This window comes from Pleurodeles waltl, chromosome 7, assembly GCF_031143425.1.
Source record: "Pleurodeles waltl isolate 20211129_DDA chromosome 7, aPleWal1.hap1.20221129, whole genome shotgun sequence".
NCBI lineage: Eukaryota > Metazoa > Chordata > Amphibia > Caudata > Salamandridae > Pleurodeles > Pleurodeles waltl.
Window position 1 is genome coordinate 966,961,239 of NC_090446.1, and position 24,291 is coordinate 966,985,529.

The 24,291-nt window shown below is 43.2% G+C and overlaps 1 protein-coding gene across 5 annotated transcripts in view; it reads left to right on the forward strand.

The window, feature by feature from the left end:
* CARD14 (caspase recruitment domain family member 14) overlaps window positions 1-24,291 on the forward strand; it is a 469,582-nt gene that overhangs the window by 432,825 nt on the left and 12,466 nt on the right. For 4 of the 5 annotated variants that reach the window (XM_069199715.1, XM_069199719.1, XM_069199718.1 and 1 more), the window contains 2 exons: window positions 3,071-3,244; window positions 4,215-4,336. In XM_069199715.1, the coding sequence (XP_069055816.1) occupies window positions 3,071-3,244; window positions 4,215-4,336 (296 nt within the window). Of the gene's footprint in view, window positions 1-2,610; window positions 3,006-3,070; window positions 3,245-4,214; window positions 4,337-24,291 lie in introns of those variants that run through there. The other variant, XM_069199720.1, reaches the window with a different exon arrangement.

The following is a 24,291-nucleotide window of genomic DNA, read 5'->3' on the forward strand; positions in this document are numbered from 1 at the left end:
ATCTTGAACAGCACTGCATGCCTTCTGGAGATGGTCGGATATTTAATGGGTGCTGTTATCAAGACTAAGGATGGAGACCTTGCAGGCAAGCATGGGCTGCCACCTCTGAAATCAGCTTGATGAACAGAATGGAGGCACAGATTAGTGCAAATGGAAGGCATTGGCACTGATATGCTCAGCTTCTAATAAAAATCATAGTTTCCTTAATGTGAAGTAGGGATTCTGTAGGTCTTCTCAAGTTCTCCCGTTTTCAAGATAACAGAATTTACTAAAGCATAATGGTATTGAAGGGCTCTAGAGTAGGCAAATGTTTTAAATGTGTAACTGTAATGTTCCTGAAAAGATTGTGAGCATCCAGTTTTCTTTAGCATAATGAAACAGAAACACCAGAAACTCCATCCTTTAAGTCAAATGGAATGAGAGTAATATATATTCAAAAGGAAGCAAACATGGATCTAAAGGTTCCTGACCCCATTCTCTGCAATCAATGGAAACTGAAGGCAGGAGAGGCTAAACACTCTTTCCAGTGATTTTGATCACATTAGTCTTGGGTTATGAGACAGTGAAAGGAAGACTTTTCTTGGGAATGCTATTGTTAGTAATCCTTAAATAAGAATGTCAGAAAGGTTTACATTAGAAGTGTCCTTGGTTTTGTCCATAAGAATTTTGTGTAGTCTGTTGGAGTGAATGAACTCAACTCCCTCTTCAGAAATGAAGTAATAATTATTGGTTTCTACTCCAATGTTTGGTCTGGTGTCAGAATTATAGGTTCAGTAGTAAAATCTGACAGTCGCATTTTCCTCCAGATAAATTTCAGCAGGTCAAACCTGCTGAAAGTTACTGGGTGAATACTGCCCTGTAAATGATGGAGCATGCAGATTGTGTTGTGGTAAGCACCAAAATCCCCATGTTGTGCATCATTTTCAGGACCAAATTCATAAGTGATTTTATTTATTACAACAATTCCCAGGGTATTGTTTTTAAGGGGTGCAAGAAAGAAGAAAATGAGTCCTCAAACAAAATAATAACCAACAGGTTATTATTTTGTTTGAGGACTCATTTTCTACTTTCTGAGTCAAGGTGCCCTGTCCCCATGGGGTTATACGGTTAGGAGGGCCCTCTCTCTATTTCTTTTGGTTTAAGGGGTGCAATACATGACATTACAATTATGGAGGACTCATAATCAAAGCCTGAGTCTTTGAGGAGACATCTGATACTTCACCAAAGAGAAGATAAGGAGAATAAGATGGATGGAACAATTTCTAGCTGGTGCAAAGTGTTTTCATTAAGTAGTTTGAAGGAACAGTCAGCTTATTGCTAAGTCTATTAATAAATTGATCTGACATTGAGAAGTGAGGTATTGCCTTTGTTAATTCCTGAGGCAGTTTAGCAGGTGTGGTGGATAAGGATTCTACCCTATTTCCTCTATGAGAAGAATGCATAACGTTAGCTGCTATGCGGTTTATAAAAAAGCTAATAATTGTACAGAGAGGATCATCCAACACCGAGGAGAGCTCAGTAAATGGCACAGGAGAAAGTGGCAGTAGAACCTTAGTCTTGGTTAGCCTATTGTATTGTATTGTAATAGTATTTATATATGTGTAGTTACAGTTGGTGCTGAGGGCACTGGTTAATACTAAGCCTTAGAGACAGCAACTGAGGAATAGAAAACATCAGCTGGTTGAACTTGTCCGAACTATGACAACATTGAGTCAGAAACTCTAATAGTGAGAAGCAAGAAGGAGACATAAGGTCACATTCAGGAACTGTTTTTGAAGAAACTGGAAACAAATTCTGAGATAAGAAGTTCACAGAGGCTCCTAGACTTGTTCAGAATTAATGATAATGCTGTGCTGGAGATTTCTCTTCAGAGGAGCTACTTCAAACTGTGTAAGTATTCTGAGGCACAAAAGACATTTTGTACTGGTACCAGAGCCTTGCAGAGGTGAAAGTGAAGGTATTTCACTAGAGTTGAATGAACCCTTTGTCTGTCCCAACAAAAAGCAAAACTTTTGTTGTACTAAGAAAGTAGAAGGATGATGGTTTCTAATCTAACAGGGAGTGCTATGTGGATAATGGAAAGGTTCTGAAGAGCTATAGGGAATGCGGTGGGAGTGGCAAGATTCGGTCTGACCACTGATGGTCTGGCAATTCCTGAGACAGACAATAGGGAGCATTGAAGTAGTGAATCCACTTTTACCTGCATCTCTGTGAAAACGCCTTCCTAGAATAACAGGAATTGAGGAGAACTCCGCCACGTGAACCCTATTTCTTTGTTGGAAGGAAATTTAAAAAATCAGCCTTTTCAACTTCAAATAGCATCTCAATGTCTTTATTAGCATAGGAGCCCTTTAAACAACAATATATGTTTATAGGAATTTCATTTCTGGAAGACTTATTTGTGGAATCTGTTTTTCAATGTGGTTAGCAGAAGCAACAAGTCTGCTTTCAAATGTGAGCCCTAATGCTAGAATCCTACAAACTAATACTGGAATTCTGTCTCTAAATGGGAGTTAATATAACTAAAAATGGGATGTATTGTGGAAGGGAAGAACTAGTCTGAAGTTCCATGTTCTGGATGTAAAGTCTGTATCCCCATTCTTTTTACAGTGGCGTGTTTGCTGAACACCCTGATGGCTGTGGCCATGACTGTCGAGAATTCATCTTTAAGCATGACAGGCCTGAAGCTAATCGTAGTCATCTAATGTTGTCCTTTGAAACTGGCATAAATGGAGCATGGATCCAACTGGCAATCTGACCAGCTGCAGTAAAAGACACTAAGACAGTACCCTCGCACCCCTTTGTTTTGATCCCTCATTCTGCATGCAAACCCCATGGCATAGACACCTTTCTCTGTGAAGCGATTATCTTTAACTGCAGTTTTACTTGTGGTGCCTCCAAATTATCTTCCCCAAAACATTGGCTAAGAGTCCTATCTCCCATCATTCTTTCCCATCCTTTTTTCCTGTCACACTCCTAAGACGTTAACCCATTCTACCTAGGGTCATGTTTTTTGCTTCTCTAATTTGGTGCAATGCTGACAATGGCCTTACTTTTCTCATCTATGCAGACGACCAAGCAATCTCCCCACAGACAGGGAGCTGCTTCACCTTGATGCCCTACACAAAGGTGATCCCTCATGCCCCAACCTCCGTACGGCCTGTGCTCTTTGTTCCTTCTTTGGTGGGGAAGATCATGAAGGAGAAACTCGGCACCAGCAGGGACTTTATCAACTGCCAGTCAGGTATGTCTGGGGAACCCTACACCTATGTGCCTTATGTGCAGACCTAACACTGATTCAGAATTTGCAGACACTTGGTTGATGGACCAGCCAGGAGAGGAGAACTACATAACATTCTGGGTAACCAGTTCACATCCTTCATGGACTAGGGTATGGTGATGTGTTGCTGTATTCAGGTGGTAATTAAGTGCAGCGTTCTGACCAAGTCTAGGAGACCCTTGGTGGGACGTGATGTGACTTGACCACTTCTTCTTCTGGTATTGGGAATACTATTCATTCTAGCCCTGTGCAGCAGAAATATTGTCACTACATAGTGACCAGTCATACTAACAAAACTTGCTCTTGGTTGTTGCAGTTAATACAGCCTAGTAGCGAATGATGGGCATTATTTTATACTTCCTGAAACTAAAGTTACTTCGTTTCTCAAGTTAAGCATATCAGAACACTGTTCTAAGTATTTATTAATTTGTGGGTGTGCCTTGCTTATCATTGCCGTCCCTTCACCATGCCTTTGACCATCTTGATACACTCCCATATTTTTCTATATTAATTTGAGAGGTTATGTGCTAAGGACCTGCGTAGGCAACTGGAGTTGCGCAAAGCAGGGTGGCGATTTACTTAACATTACAAACGCCTGCAGGAGTAGAGTAAAACTGTGCAGTGCCACCCAAGCGCTCATGCAACCCTTAGTAAATAACCTCTTTGGTGTTTGCCACTAAAAAGGCCCAGTATTTCCTGTCTAGTCTCCATTCATGTTTGTGGAAGTTTTGAGCTTGTTTTGAATCTTAAGCTTACATAATTGTGCTTGCCTCTTTTGTAGGAAACGCTTTTTTGTGATTACACTTTACCCTACATGCTTAATGCATGTTTTAGACATTCGCTCAATCACTCAGCAGATCAGCAGCCCTGTTTAACCTCAGAAAAATACCCTGTTTAAGCGTAGAAAAATGTCTTTATGTTTTGCTCTTCCCAGAGTGCCTTTCAGAAGCAGAATATGAATCCCGGCATCAGAGAGGTGATATCATCAGCGTAAAGAAGGCAGAGGCCTTCTACCAATGCATCACTCGCCAGACCGTACATTCCAGCACAGACAAGGTAACTCCCCCAAAGCATTGCTTAATGCACTCTCCTTCTTTCTTGTGTCTGCGGTCTGCTTCACTGTGCTTTCAGAGGAGTGGGACTGCAGGGGTTAATTTTTTTGGTAAGAGCTCCAGATGTTTTTAGGGCCATATTTACAAGCCCCTTGCACCAACGAAGCATCACTTTTTGCGACGTTCCGGTGGCGCAATGCCCTGCGCCATATTTACAAGGGGATGCTAAGTCACTTTTTGTGGCTTAACACCGCCTTGTAAATATGGGTCGCCCGTCATAGTTTTCTGCGACAAAGGGGCGTGCAGTGGGTGTTGCTATGGGCGGACCCATGCAACACCCATTGCTTTTGATGCTGCCCCAGATTTACAAGAAATTGCAAACCTGAAGCAGCGCCAAAAACTACCGCCACCTGTTAGAGTGGCACAACGAGGAGAAATACTTTATTTCGCCTCGTTTGTTTGCTCTTTCTATGTGTGCTGCACTGTGCAGCACACATAGAAGGAGCAACTCACCATTATTGATTGTTTTTGTGCAGGAAGGAGCCCCTTTCTGCACAAAACAATCAGCCCTGCAAAACAGTCACCCTTGCACCAAATGGTGCAAGGGTGCCTGCACTGGCACTAGGCAGCTGATTTAGCGCCAGCGCAGTGGAGAACACAGGGATGTGCCGTATTCTTGTAAATACGGTGCATCCCTGCATTCTGGATATGACACAGCTCGGTGCAGCAAGACTGCTTGCAGAATCGCCCTGCACCATTTCCTTGTAAATGAGGCCTTAAGTGTCCTTTGTCCTCACCTACACGCGACACCCTTATTTTATGCAATTTCCATAATCAACTTCCAAAAATGGCAGGTTTTGAAACCTTGTATTGGACTGACTAAAAGTAACATGCAATAGATAAAACGCATGATTGCAAACAATTTTTATAATTAGCGCATTCAGAATGTGGAAGCGTAGATGCTCCAGTAGCTGAGGGAAGGGGATTACTACATGCCCGAGGTCAAACATCAGGGTGCCCCCTGTAAATACTTGAAATGTGTATCCTTGTGCCTGCAGCTAAGTCACCATGGCGTTTACTGTGGGGTACTATGTTCTTGGAGTGGTGTGACAGAACTTCTTGTGAGAAGTCAGTAATGCCTAATTTGAATTCTTACATAAATACTTTTTCGGTGTGCTTACATTGTTGGAGTCATTTTTTCTTTAGTGAGTTTCTATTCCAGGTGACCTTTACATTTGCTTGTGAACATCACTGGTGTCACCGTGTACTTCTCCTAAAGCAGCAGCTACTCAAACAAGCATTTACAATTCAACGGGTCTCGCGTTTGCTCATGTTAGAGCTGATCGCGTTGTAAACTCCTAACCCGACTTTTCACCTTTCGGGCAAAAGTGCATTTATCTACATAACCCGAAAAAGTGAAATCAAGTATGTAAAGCACTCGACTTCTGCCAAGCGAGATCGCGCTCGTAAATTAGAGAAAAAAAAGTCCATGAGCCCGATGGAAAACAGCGAGCCTCGCATGTTTTCTGTACTTGGTCGCCGGAAAAGGCATGACATATGTGTGCCTTCGACTAATGAAAGCAAGCAGATTTTATTAGGGAAGCCCACGAACCAATAAAAAACACTGACGTGAAATTGACAGGGCTCCGAGCCCTTTTCTAAATACAAAAGAGTCTTGCTGCGATACGCATGCGCGAGCGCATGCAACGCTGGCTCGACCCTAAAAACTAACCTACCGCATCCACTTGTCAGTTACAAATACTGCAGCGCAATGGTGCGGAAACAGTCACATGTGGCTTCAGCTGCCTTATCATGGGAATATTTTAGACTCAGGGAGGTGGAAAGTCCATAATGCCTTTAAAGTTAGGAACAGAGCATCTGGGAGGCGGGCCAGACTCGTTACAAATGTTTCTCAGTCACGTACACATAGGTATGTGCCTTCACTACTGATGGCTTCAGCTCAGTGCTTAATTTGTGCTTGTTGTTTCCGGTGCTGAGCACCGGCACTTATTTTTGAGGGCCGGGGCTTATTCTTCTGCCTCAAGCATTTGCTGCGGGCAAAAGAAATATGGGAAAGACGGAGGAACGGAAAAGCGAAAAAGTGTCATAAAGGGAGAAAGTAGAAAGCTGCAAGTAGGATCTGAAGGGGCAGGCAGTGGCTTTATATGGACTGAAGAGGCCCGAGATGGCTTAAGGATTACACCTTCTCAGTGTTCCGTGTTCACACATTTGATTGCAGCAGCCGTGGAGAGTTTTGGGCACCGGCACTTTTTTATTTACAAATTAAGCACTGCTTCAGCTCCACCTCAATAACTGGGGAATAAATGGGCATTTTATACTCATCATTTTTATTGTACTTTTCCAATTGGATGCCGTGCATGCCGACTCATCCTGAGCCCTAATTAGTACTGCAAAGACCCGAAAATTGCCATTTTCTCTATCACTGCGTTGCCGTCTTTCTACAAGTCTCTTATCACAACTATTCAATGGCACTTCCTACATGGAGTGTATTTAATGAAATGTTACAGCCACGCCAAAATGAGCTCTACTATCCCAAGTCTGCATTCCTGGGAAGATATTTGACAAGATTTTCAACACTGCGCTTGTGCAGTCACCAAAACTAACGCAAAGTGTTGATTTTTTTTATTCACTTTACAGTTATTCACTTTTTTGTGTCAGACAGCTGGCTAAAAAAAAGTAATGCAAAATAGCTCTCTGAGCTGTTTTGGGCTACTTTGTGTAAAAGGGGCATGAGCATTCTGCGACCACCCTGGCGTTTGACACAAAGGTTTCCCTACTAACATTTGCAGAAACCTCCCGAAGGAGCAAAGTAGGAGAAAAGGGAGAAAAATGTTTTCTGTCCAGACGTCCCCCAACTTTGCATGTGTGCTGTAAAGCAATATTACAAAGTGGATAAACTTGTTAAGTATGTCTGAGCATTGGATTTTGTGCTGGAAATGTTTCTTTCAGTACAACACCTGCTAGACATCACGCACACACTGTGGTGGAACAGTGTTGGCCCAAGGCGGCCTAATTGCGCACCAGTGCTTGGGAAGGGAGCTGCTATCTCTGCAGATAACAGCGTTGTACTGCTCTCTCCGTTTCACACAGTGCAGCAACATTGGTTGCTGTGCTGCATCGCCTGAAATAGTACATTTGCCCCATTTTGTATAGATGCAGTGACACACTGATAAAGAGCAACAGAAACGTATGCACGCTTCACACTTTCATAGTGCTGCTCTTCTTGATGATTACTTAGATAAATGTTAATGCCTAAATGTTTAGTTGCCTCGGGGGACCATAAGGATGTGGATTTGCTTCAGTCTGGATTCAGGCCACTTCAATCGACCTACTCAGACAGGTATTTCTGATACTACATCCCAGACACATCCTAAAATTGTTGTTCAATATCAAGTGTGGTTGCATCCTTTAAATATGAAGTATAGCGCAATACGCATAAGCATTCTGTTCCATACCATAAGGCATCTCCCCACCATTTGCTTCCTGAACTTTTTCGCCAGCGGCTCCATGACATCAACAAGCATTGGCAAAGCCAATAAGTCTAGCATCGGTAAGCATTAGATTTGTTTGGCAAGCATATGCAATATAAATAAATATTAAAATCGCACTTTCTAATGACGGCATGCATATGTGTAGGAATAAGGTACAAATTGAACAATTTAATTTGGAAGCCACACAGTAAGGCATAAAAAAACGTTTATAAATGTAAAAAAAATATAAAGGACTGACCCACCAGTCCAGGAATTCCAGCCTTGCCACTGAAGTGGACTTCTTTTTAGCAGGCTGTGTAATATGATGTCATCGCTTACAGTGCAGTACAGTAAGTAGATGAAGTGGGTGGACCTGTTGCCCCCTGCTTTGTGCTGTGGACCGTGGAAGCAAACTGTACATCAGAGCAATAGATGATGACTCCTTTTACATCTACCATGGCCCATGGAAACAGCCTGTACACATTCTGACTCCATTCAGTGACTCGGCAAGTCGTCTTCTCTGCTGGTGTAAACTGAAGTGGCATTAAAGGCAGAGCTGTTATTCTCCTTCCACAACAGAAGGTGGAGATAGGAGCACTGGGGAGTGGCACAGAAGGAGAATGACGAGTATCATTGCTCAGCCACATTCAGTGGTGGTGGGCAAAGTCCTTAGGGCCATATTTAAACTTTTTGACGCACAACTGCGTTAACGCAGTTGTGCGTCAAAAATTTTATCGCCGGCTAACGCCATTCCAACGAGCCATGCGGGCGCCTTATTTATGGAATGACGTTAGCCGGCGTATGGGAAAATGGGGGTTGTGCGTCAAAAAATGGTGCAAGTCAGGTCTGAGGCAAAAATCAAGCCTCACACCGGACTTGCGCAATTTTTTTTGACGCCCAACCTCCATTGACATGACTCCTGCAATGACTCATAGCAAAGACAGGAGTCATGCCCCCTTGCCCAATGGCCATGCCCAGGGGACATATGTCCCCTGGGCATGGTCATTGGGCATAGTGGCATGTAGGGGGGCCCAAATCAGGCCCCCCATGCCACTTAAATTAAAAAAAAAAAAATACTTACCAGAACTTACCTTTCTTTCCCTGGGATGGGTCCCTCCATCTTTGGGTGTCCTCCTGGGGTGGCCAAGGGTGGCAGGGGGTGTCCCTCGGGGCAGGGGTGGGCACGTCTAGGCTTCTTCTGAGCCCACAGGTCCCTTAACACCTGCCCTGACCCAGGCATTAAAAAACACCACCCATCAGGCTGGGCGCCGTTTTTTAAGCCCACCCCCTCCTGTGCGTGAAAATGAGGCCAGAGTATAAATCAGGCGCAAAGGCCTTAAAGTCATTTTTTTTAAGGGAACGCCTACCTTGCATATAATTAACGCATGGCAGGTTCCCCCTTCCAAAAAATGACGCATATGGTGGGATTTTGACGTCCGCGGGGTCGGGCGTCAAAGTATAAATATGGGGCAGGGTTTGCGCCGAATGTGCGTCAAAATATTTGACGCACATTTAGCGCAAGCAGAATATAAATATGCCCCTTAGTTTTTAATCCGCATTGAGCGGACGTGAAAGTTGGGCAACTCTGCTAATTTGTGCTGGGTGTGCAACTGTCCATCCTAAATTTAAAAAAAAGAAGACGAAATGCAGGTAGAATGCTCTGCAGCACAAACATTCCTTGTTCAAAGCAGTGAGGAATGCAAGGAACGAAGATTTCTTGTGCCTTCCAGCACTGTCAGTGGCCAGATAGAGTAATGGTCATTTGTTTTTATTTAATTACAGTCAAAGCTCTGACAGTGCATCGAAGCAAGTTCCCCAAAGGATTGCCTCCTGGCCAGTATTTTACTGGTACAACCGGCAATTACACATTGCTAGCCGATGCCAATAATTAATAAATTCTGGCCATGAGACATCCGGTATTTTGGTACTTAAATCTCCTGGGTGTCAAATATTTGGGGGCACATTTATCAATATATCACTCAGCAAGTCCCCTTGCTGTGCTGTGTGATAAGGAAAGGGCAGGGATGCATGTGTATCTATCATTACAGGACGCATTCCTTCCTTCTCCCACCTCTGGCGTACAATAAGCTGCCTAGCGCCAACGCAGGTTTGTTTATGCGCAGAATGGGACATCTTCCTGCACAAAACAATCCTCAGAGGTATTGTCATCTTTCTATATGCGATTTGTGCTGCATTGCATTACTCTGGATTTATCAAGCCACTCAGGGCCACGAAAGGTGGCCTTGCGTAGCTTGCTAATTCACATTTTAAGGGTTGCGTCTATTTTGCTCCCCCCTTGTGTGGTGCAAAGCCGATGCAACCCTTTGACAAATGTGGGTGCTGTATCCTGTAAAACGAAACTGAAGGATGATGTTTTACTCTAGCAAATTTTACACTAGCCAAAACAGCGCATAGCTTCTGGTCCCTTGAATCAATCAACACACTCAGAAGTAGCTCAGACATCTGTTGTACTTTGGGAGTAGGACGCTTTTGAAGTCAGTCACAAACTTTCCTTTTATTGTATGAAAATGCAGTTATTAAGCCAAAGCAAACCAAACGTGCAAGCATTGATTTTTGAAAACCAGCCCAATTGAAACTAATTTAAACCAATATAACAAACTATGAAGTAATGTTTCAACTGATGAGCTCAGTCCAATAAAACATATGCAAAGACTAAGGACGAGCTTAGGAAGGCAATGGAATAGAAATGAAAAGACTGATTATGGGGGAACAAGATAGACAAGCACAATACTTTGTGCCTAAGTGCCATTTTGAGTCATTAAGTCGCCAAAGCTGATTCCAGGTTCCTGAGGAGGTTTCTTAGGCACAGTCACACACTCCATTTTTGATACATTAACCACTGCAGTTAGCAAAGATTCGAATTTTAACCTCCTTGTTCACCCATCCGTTTATATAAGAGTATATAATAAGATTAATCACAAGCCATATTTATTTAAAGATCATTACAGTTCAATTCAAAATCACCAGCCTATAAAAGCATTAGTGGTAACACTTCAGCTGGATCAGAACCTATTAGTTAGCGATAAGACTTATCAGGCAGCAGAAATAATGTTTAATATTTAATCCTGCACCTCTGTGCATAATAATATTTGGGATGCATATTTTAATAATTATTGTTTAAAGATGCCCACAATAGATACATGTGCATCCTTAGCAGCCGACTTTGAATGGGATTTATGAAAATATTACAAACCCATTTCTGGCTGCCATCAGCACTTGCACATAAAAGCACTATTGCGGGTGGCTATCTTGAAACTTGAAAAACATTTTTTTAAGATGACCAGTGTTAGAAATGGGGTCTCTGGTTAGCAGACAGTTTGCACTCTGTCCAAGGAGGGACCCTCACTCTAGTTAGGGTAATAGAGATACACACTTAGATAACCCCTGCTCACCCCCTTAGTAGCTTGGCACAAGCAGTCAGGCTTATCTTAAAGCCAATGTGTAAAGTATTTGTACCAACACACACAGTAATACATTGAAAACACTACAAAATGGACACCTCACCAATTAAAAACAATAGGGAATATTTATCTAAATCAAACAAGACCAAAATGACAAAAATCAAACATACATAAGTCAAAATATGATTTTTCAAGGTAAAAAGAGTCTTTACTCCATAGAAAACAATGGAAATGTTGATTTTTCTACCAGCTTCACCTTTCGAGGGCCCAGGGCCTGGATGGGGCACCACTTGGCAGGGCAGGAGTCTCAGCAGATGGTCCAGGTGCTGGCAGAGGAAGTCTTTGAGACTTTAAAACAGGAGGCAAGCTCAAACCAAGCCCTGGGAGAGTCGTCTGAAGCAGGAATATACCACAAAGTCCAGTCTTTGTCCCCTTTCACAGGCAGAAGCAGCAACTTCAGGATCGACCAACAATGCACAGTTACGGGCAGGGGCAGCACTGCTCCTCAGCTCTTCTCCTTTGCAGAGGTGCCTCTTGAATCCAGAAGTGATCTTGTATAAATCTAAAGTCTGGGGTTTGGGTCCACTAATTATATCCCTTTCTGCATTTGATGTAGGCAAACTTCAAAGGAAAATCTCTGTTGTTCACAATATCCTGTCTTGCCCAGGCCTGGCCCCAGGCAAACACCAAGGGGTTAGAGACTGCATTGTGTGAGGGTGGGCACAGCCCATTAAGGTGTAAGTGACCACTCCTCCCTCCACTCTATCTGAGATGGCTCATCAGGGTATGCAGGCTACACCCAAGCTCCCTTTGTATACACCCAAGCTCCCTTTGTGTCACTCTCTATAGGGGATTCACAAACAGCCCAACTGTCAGTCTGACCCAGAAAGGCAAAACACAAGCAGGGAGAGTCATAGAATGGTTTAAGCAAGAACATGTCCACTTTATAAAAGTGGCATTTGCAAACGAACAATCTAAAAACCACCTTCACTAAAAGATGTAGTTTTAAATTGTGAGTTTGGAGACCCCAAACTCAAATCTCTATCTGCTCTCAAAGGGAAACTGCACTTTAAGGATATTTAAAGGCAGGCCCAATGTTAACCTATGAGAGAGATAGGCCGTGCAACAGTGAAAAACAAATTTGGCAGTATTTCACTGTTAGGACATGTAAAACACACATGTGCATGTCTCACCTTTAACATAAACGTGACCCTGCTCATGGGGCTACCTAGGGCCTACCTTAGGGGTGCCTTATGTGTACAAAAAGGGAAGGTTTGGGCCTGGCAAGTGAGTACTCTTGCCAGGTCAAATTGGCAGTTCAAAACTGCACACACAGACACTGCAGTGGCAGGTGTGAGCCATGTTTACAGGGCTACTCGTGGGTCGGCACAACCAGTGCTGCAAGCCCACTAGTAGCATATGATTTACTGGCCCCAGGCACCTCTAGTGCAGTTTACTAGGGACTTACTAGTAAATCAAATATGCCAATCATCGAAAAGCCAATCACACATACAATTTACACAGAAGGCACGTGCCCAGAGTACCAAAAAGTGGGCTTAGCACCATTATTTAGGTCCAACTCCTATGTGTGCCTCGTTTCAGAATCAGAAGTTAAATATGGCGCTGGGGGGCTAGCGTCTTTTTTAGGAAGGGAACACCTACCTTGCATCTCATTGATGCAGAGTGGGTTGGCACTCCCTAGAAATGGCGCAAACTCCAGTTTTTTGGAGCTAATTGGGTCTAGCATCAAAATATAAATATAAAGTTAAGTTAGCGGTGTTTTAGTGTCAAAATTAATTCCGCTAAGGCGACACTAACCTTCCATAAATATAGGCCAAAGTCCTTTGCCATTTATACAGCAACATTTTTATGTTTAAGCATAGGATTGGCCCAGTGCCATCCTTGCCGAGCTGTAAAGTGACAAAAGCACTGAAAGTGTTTTGTTATGACTTATACTGGGTGCTCCCTTGTGTCTGGACAAAGCTAAACCGCTCTCTCTCTTTCTCTCTCTAAATATATATATATATATATATATATATTTATTTATAAACACCAAAGGTTAAAGCTTAGTAATAGTTAGGAAAACGTATTTTCCCTATACAAACCAAGTTTAAACTACATCAACTTAAACATTCTAAATTTATAGTTATAACTTTCATTTACACTTTATCCATCACCTTCAAATGATTATAAAAAAGCGTACCTCATTACATACTCTTTTCAGCTCGCTAACCAGATTACACTAACTATAACTCGCCACCCTACCATTTTTGGAATCATCTGCACACCCTAATATCTAATGATGCCAAATGTCAGCAAAATCCAACTGGCCGTTGTCACTCTACATGAAACACAAAAGTCTATGTAAAATGCATTGTATTTCATGCCCGTTTTGAGGCCACCCTTTTTTCTTTGCCCCGCCATGGCCAAACGCTGGCAAACTTTCAGTACTCTGACAATGAACCAGGGGCAGCAAATCTGCAAATTTTTGTGCACATTCGTTAAAAGTGTACAAAGTTATGAAGGGACAAAAATACAAAAACATCCCTTTCTCTGGTCGCCCTAACTATTCACTGCAAAAAAACAAACATTACAGGGACGTTACAGTTAGGTTCGCGTTTTACCCACACAAAACCATAGAAATTCAGCAGCTATAGTTATACTTAACCATAACTTGTGGCTTAAAGTTACTTAACGATACAAGTTATAGTTTCTATAGATAAGTATACCTATAAGTATAATTTTTGAATTACTATGGTTTTGTGTGGTAAAACGTGACCTAACTATAACGTCCCTATAACTTTTGTTTTTTTCAGTGAATTTCTATGTTTTTTTGTGTGAATTCTATGGATTTTTTAACATAAAGTAATATTACTTACATAACATACCGTATGTTAATACAACCATTGCAATCTAGGTTATGGTGTTGAAGTTTTTTTTCTATTGGGCTTCAGCTCTGTGGATCCATCGCGGATTTACACTGGGAGTCGTGCTGTGTGCCACAACTGACTTGTGGATCGGCCCAAATTAAAGAAAAAAGGGTCATTTGTTAGTCCATGCAGGGTCCCTCAGTGACTCCTTCATGTCTCCTACGGTGTCAGGATACCTCTATCCTGACTCCTTATGTGTGTTCTTATTTATGGTTTCTCCCCCGGAGCCCAACCATGAAACAAAATGGCGGCCACAACTTTCCTTCCTGCCCCCTGTTTTTCAGCCCCCACTTGACGAGTTACCCCAAAACTTTCCAGGCTCCACATCCAAAAAGAAACAGGGAAGATCAGCACTCTCCCTCCTATTAGAATGAAACACAAACTTCCCTTCCAGGAGAAGGACAAGCAGCCACAGGCTAAGGTGGCTAAACAAGTAAGCCCGCCACCGTCTCCACCACGCTCTCCGCAACCATCGCCGGTAGCCACTCCACCAATGATGCAATCCCCGACTCATACATGGATGAGTCAAGACGATCCAGATGCGTGGGATCTTTATGATGGGCCAGTGTCAGATAATAGTCCTGACTGTTATCCAGCTAGACCGTCACCACCAGAAGATAGTACAGCCTACGCACAAGTGGTGTCAAGGGCAGCGGCGTTTCATAATGTCAACCTTCATTCAGAGCCAATTGAAGACGACTTTCTAGTTAATACGCTGTCGTCCACACACAGCCAGTATCAGAGTCTCCCCATGCTACCTGGAATGCTAAAGCACTCCAAACAAGTGTTTGAGGAGCCTGTAAAAGGAAGGGCCATTACTCCAAGAGTGGAGAAAAAATATAAACCGCCACCAACAGACCCCCTGTACATCACGCAACAGCTAACACCGGACTCAGTGGTAGTAGGGGCAGCTCGCAAGAGGGCGAACACACACACTTCAGGAGATGCACCACCTCCAGATAAAGAAAGTCGTAAATTTGACGCAGCAGGAAAAAGAGTGGCGGCACAGGCAGCAAACCAGTGGCGTATTGCAAACTCACAGGCTTTGTTGGGCAGATACGATAGGGCTCATTGGGACGAAATGCAACACTTTATAGAACATTTGCCCAAGGAGTTCCAAAAGAGAGCACAGCAAGTAGTGGAAGAAGGACAGAGTATCTCAAACAATCAGATACGGTCAGCAATAGATGCTGCCGACACAGCTGCTAGAACTGTAAACACAGCAGTGACAATAAGGAGACATGCATGGCTGCGTACATCTGTATTCAAGCCGGAAATACAACAAGCCGTGCTGAATATGCCATTCAACGGACAACAGTTGTTTGGGCCGGAGGTGGACACTGCCATCGAAAAACCTAAAAAAGACACAGATACGGCCAAAGCCATGGGCGCACTCTACTCCCCACAGAGCAGAGGCACATTTCGAAAGACACAGTTTCGGGGGGGGGGGGGGTTTCGAGGACAAAGCACAGAGCCCACAACCTCACAAACAAGACCCACTTATCAGAGCCAGTATCAGCGGGGAAGTTTTCGGGGACAATATAGAGGGGGACAGTTCCAAAAAAGTAGAGGGAAGTTCCAAAGTCCCAAAACTCCACAGAGCAAGCAGTGACTTACACGTCACGAATCCCCAACACATAACACCTGTGGGGGGGAGACTAACCAAGTTCTACAAACAATGGAAAGAGATAACAACAGATACTTGGGTCTTAGCAATTATCCAACATGGTTATTGCATAGAATTTCTCAATTTCCCTCCAAACATCCCACCGAAAACACACAATATGTCAAAGCAACACATAGATCTTCTACAAGTAGAGGTCCAAGCGTTGTTACAAAAACAAGCAATAGAATTAGTACCGATTCATCAGAAAGGAACAGGAGTTTACTCTCTGTACTTTCTCATACCCAAAAAAGACAAAACTCTAAGACCTATATTAGATCTCAGAACTTTAAATACCTACATCAAATCAGATCACTTTCACATGGTGACATTACAGGACGTAATCCCATTGCTCAAACTGCAAGACTATATGACAACACTAGACCTAAAGGATGCATTCTTCCATATACCGATACATCCTTCACACAGAAAGTACCTAAGGTTTGTATTCCAAGGGGTACATTACCAATTCAAGGTGTTGCCATTTGGGATAACAACTGCGCCAAGAGTTTTTACAAAATGCCTGGCAGTAGTAGCTGCGCATATCAGAAGACAGCAGATACACGTGTTCCCATACCTAGACGATTGGCTAATCAAAACCAACATGCAAAAACGGTGTTCACAGCACACAAAGTATGTTATCGAGACACTCCACAAACTAGGTTTCTCAATCAACTACACAAAGTCGCACATTCAGCCGTGCCAAACACAGCAGTACCTAGGGGCGACAATCGACACAACAAAAGGGGTTGCCACTCCAAGTCCACAAAGGGTACAAGCTTTTCACAAGGTAATACAAGCCATGTATCCAGAACAAAGAATACAGGTCAAGATGGTAATGAAACTACTAGGCATGATGTCCTCATGCATAGCCATTGTCCCAAACGCCAGATTGTACATGCGGCCCTTACAACAGTGCCTAGCATCACAATGGTCACAGGCACAGGGTCAACTTCTAGATCTAGTGTTGATAGACCACCAAACACCCACCTCGCTTCTATGGTGGAACAACAAACTTAAACCAAGGGCGGCCTTTCCAAGACCGAGTGCCTCAATACGTAATAACTACGGATGCCTCCATGATAGGATGGGGAGCTCATCTCAATCAACACAGCATCCAAGGACAATGGGACACTCAGCAAAAACAATTTCACATAAATCACTTAGAACTACTGGCAGTATTTCTAGCGCTAAAAGCATTTCAACCCATAATAAGCCAAAAACACATCCTTGACAAAACAGACAACATGACAACGATGTATTATCTGAACAAACAGGGAGGAACACACTCAACTCAGTTGTGTCTCCTAGCACAAAAAATATGGTATTGGGCGATTCACAACCACATTTACCTAATAGCACAGTTTATTCCAGGGATTCAGAATCAGTTAGCAGACAATCTTTCTCGGGATCATCAACAGATCCACAAATGGGAGATTCACCTCGAAATACTAAACACTTACTTCCAAAGATGGGGAACACCACAAATAGACCTATTTGCAACAAAAGAAAACGCAAAATGCCAAAACTTCGCATCCAGATACCCACAAGATCGGTCTCAGGGCAATGCGTTATGGATGAGTTGGTCAGGGATATTTGCATACCCTTTTCCCCCTCTCCCACTCCTTCCATATCTAGTAAACAAATTGAGTCAAAACAAACTCAAACTCATACTAATAGCACCAACTTGGGCAAGAGAACCTTGGTTCACAACACTACTAGACCTCTCAGTAGTGCCTCATGTCAAACTACCAAACAAACCAGATCTGTTAACTTAACACAAACAACAGATCAGACACCCAAATCCAGCATCGCTGAATCTAGCAATTTGGCTCCTGAAATCTTAGAATTCGGACACTTAGACCTTACACATGAATGTATGGAGGTCATAAAACAAGCTAGGAAACCAACCACTAGACATTGCTATGCAAATAAGCGGAAAATATTTGTTTATTATTGCCATAATAATCATATCCAGCCATTACACGCATCTGCTAAAGACATTGTAAGCTACTTACTACATTTGCAAAAGTCAAAGCTAGCTTTTTCCTCTATTAAAATACATCTTACCGCAATTTCAGCTTATCTGCAAATTACACACTCAACTTCATTATTTAAGATACCAGTCATTAAAGCATTTATGGAAGGCCTAAAGAGAATTATACCACCAAGAACACCACCAGTTCCTTTGTGGAACCTCAACATTGTCTTAACTCGCCTCATGGGTCCACCCTTCGAACCTATGCACTCATGTGAAATGCAATACTTAACATGGAAAGTTGCATTTCTAATTGCTATCACATCTCTAGGAAGAGTAAGTGAAATACAAGCATTTACCATACAAGAACCATTTATTCAAATACACAACCATAAAGTAGTCTTACGAACAAACCCTAAATTCTTACCAAAAGTCATATCACCGTTCCACTTGAACCAAACAGTAGAACTGCCAGTGTTCTTTCCACAGCCAGATTCTGTAGCCGAAAGAGCACTACATACATTAGACATCAAGAGAGCGTTAATGTACTACATTGACAGAACAAAACTAATTCGGAAAACAAAACAATTATTTATTGCTTTCCAAAAACCTCATACAGGAAATCCAATTTCTAAACAAGGCATTGCTAGATGGATAGTTAAGTGCATTCAAACTTGTTATCTTAAAGCAAAAAGAGAACTGCCTATTACACCAAAGGCACACTGGACTAGAAAGAAAGGTGCTACCATGGCCTTTCTAGGAAATATTCCAATGACCGAAATATGTAAGGCAGCTACATGGTCTACGCCTCATACATTTACCAAACACTACTGTGTGGATGTGTTAACGGCACAACAAGCCACAGTAGGTCAAGCAGTACTACGAACATTGTTTCAAACAACTTCAACTCCTACAGGCTGAACCACCGCTTTTGGGGAGATAACTGCTTACTAGTCTATGCACAGCATATGTATCTGCAGCTACACATGCCATCGAACGGAAAATGTCACTTACCCAGTGTACCTCTGTTCGTGGCATTAGTCGCTGCAGATTCACATGCGCCCATCCGCCTCCCCGGGAGCCTGTAGCAGTTTAAAAGTTGATCTTGAACATTTGTAAATTTGTAAATATATTACTTTAAACTACACTATTGACATACGTACTCACTCCATTGCATGGGCACTATTACTATAATACACAACACCTACCTCACCCTCTGCGGGGAAAACAATCTAAGATGGAGTCGACGCCCATTCGCAATGGAGCCAAAATGGGAGGAGTCCCTCGATCTAGTGACTCGAAAAGACTTCTTCGAAGAAAAACAACTTGTAACACTCCGAGCCCAATACTAGATGGCGGGATGTGCACAGCATGTGAATCTGCAGCGACTAATGCCACAAACAGATGTACACTGGGTAAGTGACATTTTCCATATATATATATATATATATATATATATATATATATATATATATATATATATATATACATACAGGGAGTGCAGAATTATTAGGCAAGTTGTATTTTTGAGGATTAATTTTATTATTGAACAACAACCATGTTCTCAATGAACCCAAAAAACTCTTTAATATCAAAGCTGAATATTTTTGGAAGTAGTTTTTAGTTTGTTTTTAGTTTTAGCTATGTTAGGGGGATATCTGTGTGTGCAGGTGACTATCACTGTGCATAATTATTAGGCAACTTAACAAAAAGAAATATATACCCATTTCAATTATTTATTATTACCAGTGAAACCAATATAACATCTCAACATTCACAAATATACATTTCTGACATTCAAAAACAAAACAAAAACAAATCAGTGACCAATATAGCCACCTTTCTTTGCAAGGACACTCAAAAGCCTGCCATCCATGGATTCTGTCAGTGTTTTGATCTGTTCACCATCAACATTGCGTGCAGCAGCAACCACAGCCTCCCAGACACTGTTCAGAGAGGTGTACTGTTTTCCCTCCTTGTAAATCTCACATTTGATGATGGACCACAGGTTCTCAATGGGGTTCAGATTAGGTGAACAAGGAGGCCATGTCATTAGATTTCCTTCTTTTATACCCTTTCTTGCCAGCCACGCTGTGGAGTACTTGGACGCGTGTGATGGAGCATTGTCCTGCATGAAAATCATGTTTTTCTTGAAGGATGCAGACTTCTTCCTGTACCACTGCTTGAAGAAGGTGTCTTCCAGGAACTGGCAGTAGGACTGGGAGTTGAGCTTGACTACATCCTCAACCCGAAAAGGCCCCACAAGCTCATCTTTGATGATACCAGCCCAAACCAGTACTCCACCTCCACCTTGCTGGCGTCTGAGTCGGACTGGAGCTCTCTGCCCTTTACCAATCCAGCCACGGGCCCATCCATCTGGCCCATCAAGACTCACTCTCATTTCATCAGTCTATAAAACCTTAGAAAAATCAGTCTTGAGATATTTCTTGGCCCAGTCTTGACGTTAAAGTTTGTGTGTCTTGTTCAGTGGTGGTCGTCTTTCAGCCTTTCTTACCTTGGCCATGTCTCTGAGTATTGCACACCTTGTGCTTTTGGGCACTCCAGTGATGTTGCAGCTCTGAAATATGGCCAAACTGGTGGCAAGTGGCATCGTAGCAGCTGCACGCTTGACTTTTCTCAGTTCATGGGCAGTTATTTTGCGCCTTGGTTTTTCCACACGCTTCTTGCGACCCTGTTGACTATTTTGAATGAAACGCTTGATTGTTCGATGATCACGCTTCAGAAGCTTAGCAATTTTAAGAGTGCTGCATCCCTCTGTAAGATATCTCACTATTTTTGACTTTTCTGAGCCTGTCAAGTCCTTCTTTTGACCCATTTTGCCAAAGGAAAGGAAGTTGCCTAATAATTATGCACACCTGATATAGGGTGTTGATGTCATTAGACCACACCCCTTCGCATTACAGAGATGCACATCACCTAATATGCTTAATTGGTAGTAGGCTTTCGAGCCTATACAGCTTGGAGTAAGACAACATGCATAAAGAGGATGATGTGGTCAAAATACTCATTTGCCTAATAATTCTGCACTCCCTGTATATATATATATATATATATATATATTTTTTTTTTTTTCCCTCTGTAAAAAAACAAAGGTTACAGGTACGTTATAGTTAGGAAATACATTTTTTTTAAAATAGAAAATCACATTAACTTTAAAAAAACAAAGGTTAAAGGGGCGTTATACTTAGATTTTGAATTTTCTCGTAGAAAACCTTAGAAATTCAGCAGTTAGAGTTCTTTCTAGCAACAATAACTCGTGCCCTAAGGTAACTATAACTCGTTCCCCCTCCAAGCACAGTTTTGTTCTTCAATAATTTGAGTTCTAATGCTTCATTTATATTTGTAATGTTGTAATAGAAGTTATCATGAGTGCTGTAATATCTGGGGGTAATGGCGAGGGGGCGAACCAACTGCTGCTGTGCGCGCTGGGGTTGGCCACAGGGCCTGGCCTGAAACCAGTCCCTGTGGCCAACCTCTATACCTACCCAAACCCTCATGGACCCCCCCTCCTCAGGCCAATATCGGTCACGGGGACCCCATCTCCTGTGGTTGCCCTAAACATTTAATTTTTTTGGGGGGAGAAGGGCCGCGCTATTCCCCCTCCTCAGGCTGATCTTGGCCTCAGGGACCCCATCTCCCAAGGCCTGCCCTAATTTTTTGGGGTGGGGGGCCACAGAGCCCCACCTCCCTAGGCCGATCTTGGCCCCAGGGACTTCATTCCCCGGGAGCCAGCATAATTTGTTTGTTTTTTTTGGAGGGGGGCCGAGTGCCCCCCCCTTCACCAGGATAGATCTCTGTTCCGGGTACCACATTCCCCGGGACCCGGCCTTGTGACCTGGATTACCCCAGGACACCCAGTCTCAATGTTGAGGACTGTAAGGGAAGCCTGAAGGTCCTCACGGTCCTAGCTGTCTCCCCTCCTCCTGTGAGAGAAGTTTTCTCTGTCTGCCTGCCTGCATCTCTGCAGACAGGCAGACAGAAGAAACACTGCTCCGGTGAAGGGAGAACTGATCTACAGCTCTCCCTTCATCAGACCGGTGTGTTTGCCTTGGCTTGGCGGCAACTTCAAAGCTATCACCAAGCCCCAGCAAACAGGGATGTCCCAGTGGTGGGCACCCCAGGACGTAGGAGGAGCCGTCCCTGGGGGTTGGCGGTCCCCAGAGCCATCAGTGGCTCCCTGGGGCTGTAGGGGCTCGGAAATGGACCCCCCTTTCTATTTTTCCAGTTTGCCCCGGGGAGGTGGTGGTCCCTGGGGCTGCAGGGGATGGGGGAAAAGGGGGGCATGGCCCCCCCACCCACAATCAAATAAATGCCCTGGGGAGGTGGTGGTCCCAAGCACTGCGGGGATCCGAAACGGACCCCTGATCTCTTTTTTAAAACATGCCCCAGGGAGGTGGCGGTCCCCAGGGCTGCGGGGGGGAGGGAAGAGGGGTAATCACCCCCGCACTTCAATAAGCATTGAGTGGGAGTCCACACTTAGTTTTTTTTTAAATGTTTGCCAGATCCGCTGCGAATCATCCTGAATTTTTTTTAATGCTTTTTTGCTTGGAGCGGGTGGGGAAGGGAGTTATCCCTTTGGGACCCCAGCACCAGAGATAAGGTGTAATTCCATCCAGTGATTTGGCACTATCCCTGTTCACTTTTTCCTATGAGAATTAAACATTGGAAACGCTCTAAAGTTCACCTCCCTTTATCTCGGCCCGCTTCACGGATCACCCCCAAGCTTACCAGTCAGCTCCACTGACTGTTGAATTGACTGTTGAATATTTTTGGAACTTTTCGTGAAAATTTGTCAAGTGGCACCAAAGACATAGGCAAGCAAAAAACTGCTTTTTCTATAGAAACTAGGTCATAACTATAAGTACCTAGTGGTGTGTGTATATATATATATAATAAATATAATAATAATAATAATAATAAATATATATATATATATAAATATATATATATATATATATATATTTTTTTTTTGCCCTTAATAAAAAAAAAGAAAAAAAAGTTACATGGTCTTTAAAGTTAGGCTCACATTTCACACGTACAAAACCATAGAAATTCAGCAGTTATAGTTACCTGAGATAATTATAACTTGCGTCCCCGTAATGTACTGCTTATGACCTTACATATTACATTATTCATGACATGGTCAGTGACATCACTGATGATATCTCAAATGATATCACTGATGACATCATTCACAGAACCACTCACACACCCACTCATACTGGCATACAAACTCTTGTACATTCACACACACACACACACAGATACTCACACAACCACTCACAAACCCATACAGCCACTCACACATCCAGTCATAAACCCATGCAACCACTCACATACCCACTAACAGACCCACACAGCCACTCCCTCACACATACAACCACTCACACCCACACACTCAGCCATACAGTCATTGACACAGCCACTCACTCATCAATACAGTCACTTAGAAAACCATTCACTCACCCATACAATCAATGATACACCCACTCACTACCTGTACAGGCACTCACACACCCAGCTACCCATGCGGCCTCTATCACACCCATTTACTCATCGAAACAGCTACTCACACATCCACTCACTCACCCATACAGTGATTGACACAGCCCCGGCGGTCCCATCCGGCTCCTTCCCCCCTCTGGGAGCTGGCATTGCATCTCGCGGGCAGGGAAACAGAGGAAACTTCAGCTTGCAGTGGGGGAGAAGGGGGAGCCTCTGTGGATGCATGCTGGGTGCCCCCCCTGCGTTTCTTAAGTTAAAAGCCCGTGGATGTGGTGGTCCCTCAGGACTGCGGGGGGGCCACATGCCCTCCCTGCATTATTTTCAATAAGTGCCCCAGGGAGGTGGCGGTTCCCAGGGCTGTGGTGGGGGGGCACACACCCCATATTATTTTAAGTGCCCACATAGAAAATGTAAATGCCCCCGGGACCTGGCCCACCTGGTGGCTTGTAAAAAAACAAGCACGATAGCCGGTGTTTGTTTTATTTTTGTATTCAATTTTTCGACATCACAAATTCAAGAGAAAAAATGTCAATTAAAAAAAAATAATATATATATATATATATATATATATATATATATATATATATATATATGGAAAATGTCACTTACCCAGTGTACATCTGTTCGTGGCATTAGTCGCTGCAGATTCACATGCTGTGCACAGTCCGCCGTCTGGTGTTGGGCTCGGAGTGTTACAAGTTGTTTTTCTTCGAAGAAGTCTTTTCGAGTCACGAGATCGAGGGACTCCTCCCACTTCGGTTCCATTGCGCATGGGCGTCGACTCCATCTTAGATTGTTTTCCCCGCAGAGGGTGAGGTAGGAGTTGCGTATGCTAGTAATAGTGCCCATGCAATGGAATGAATACGTATGTACAAAATGAAGGTTAAAGTAATATATTTACAAATGTACAAATGTTGAAGATCTACTTGAAACGGCTACAGGCTTCCGG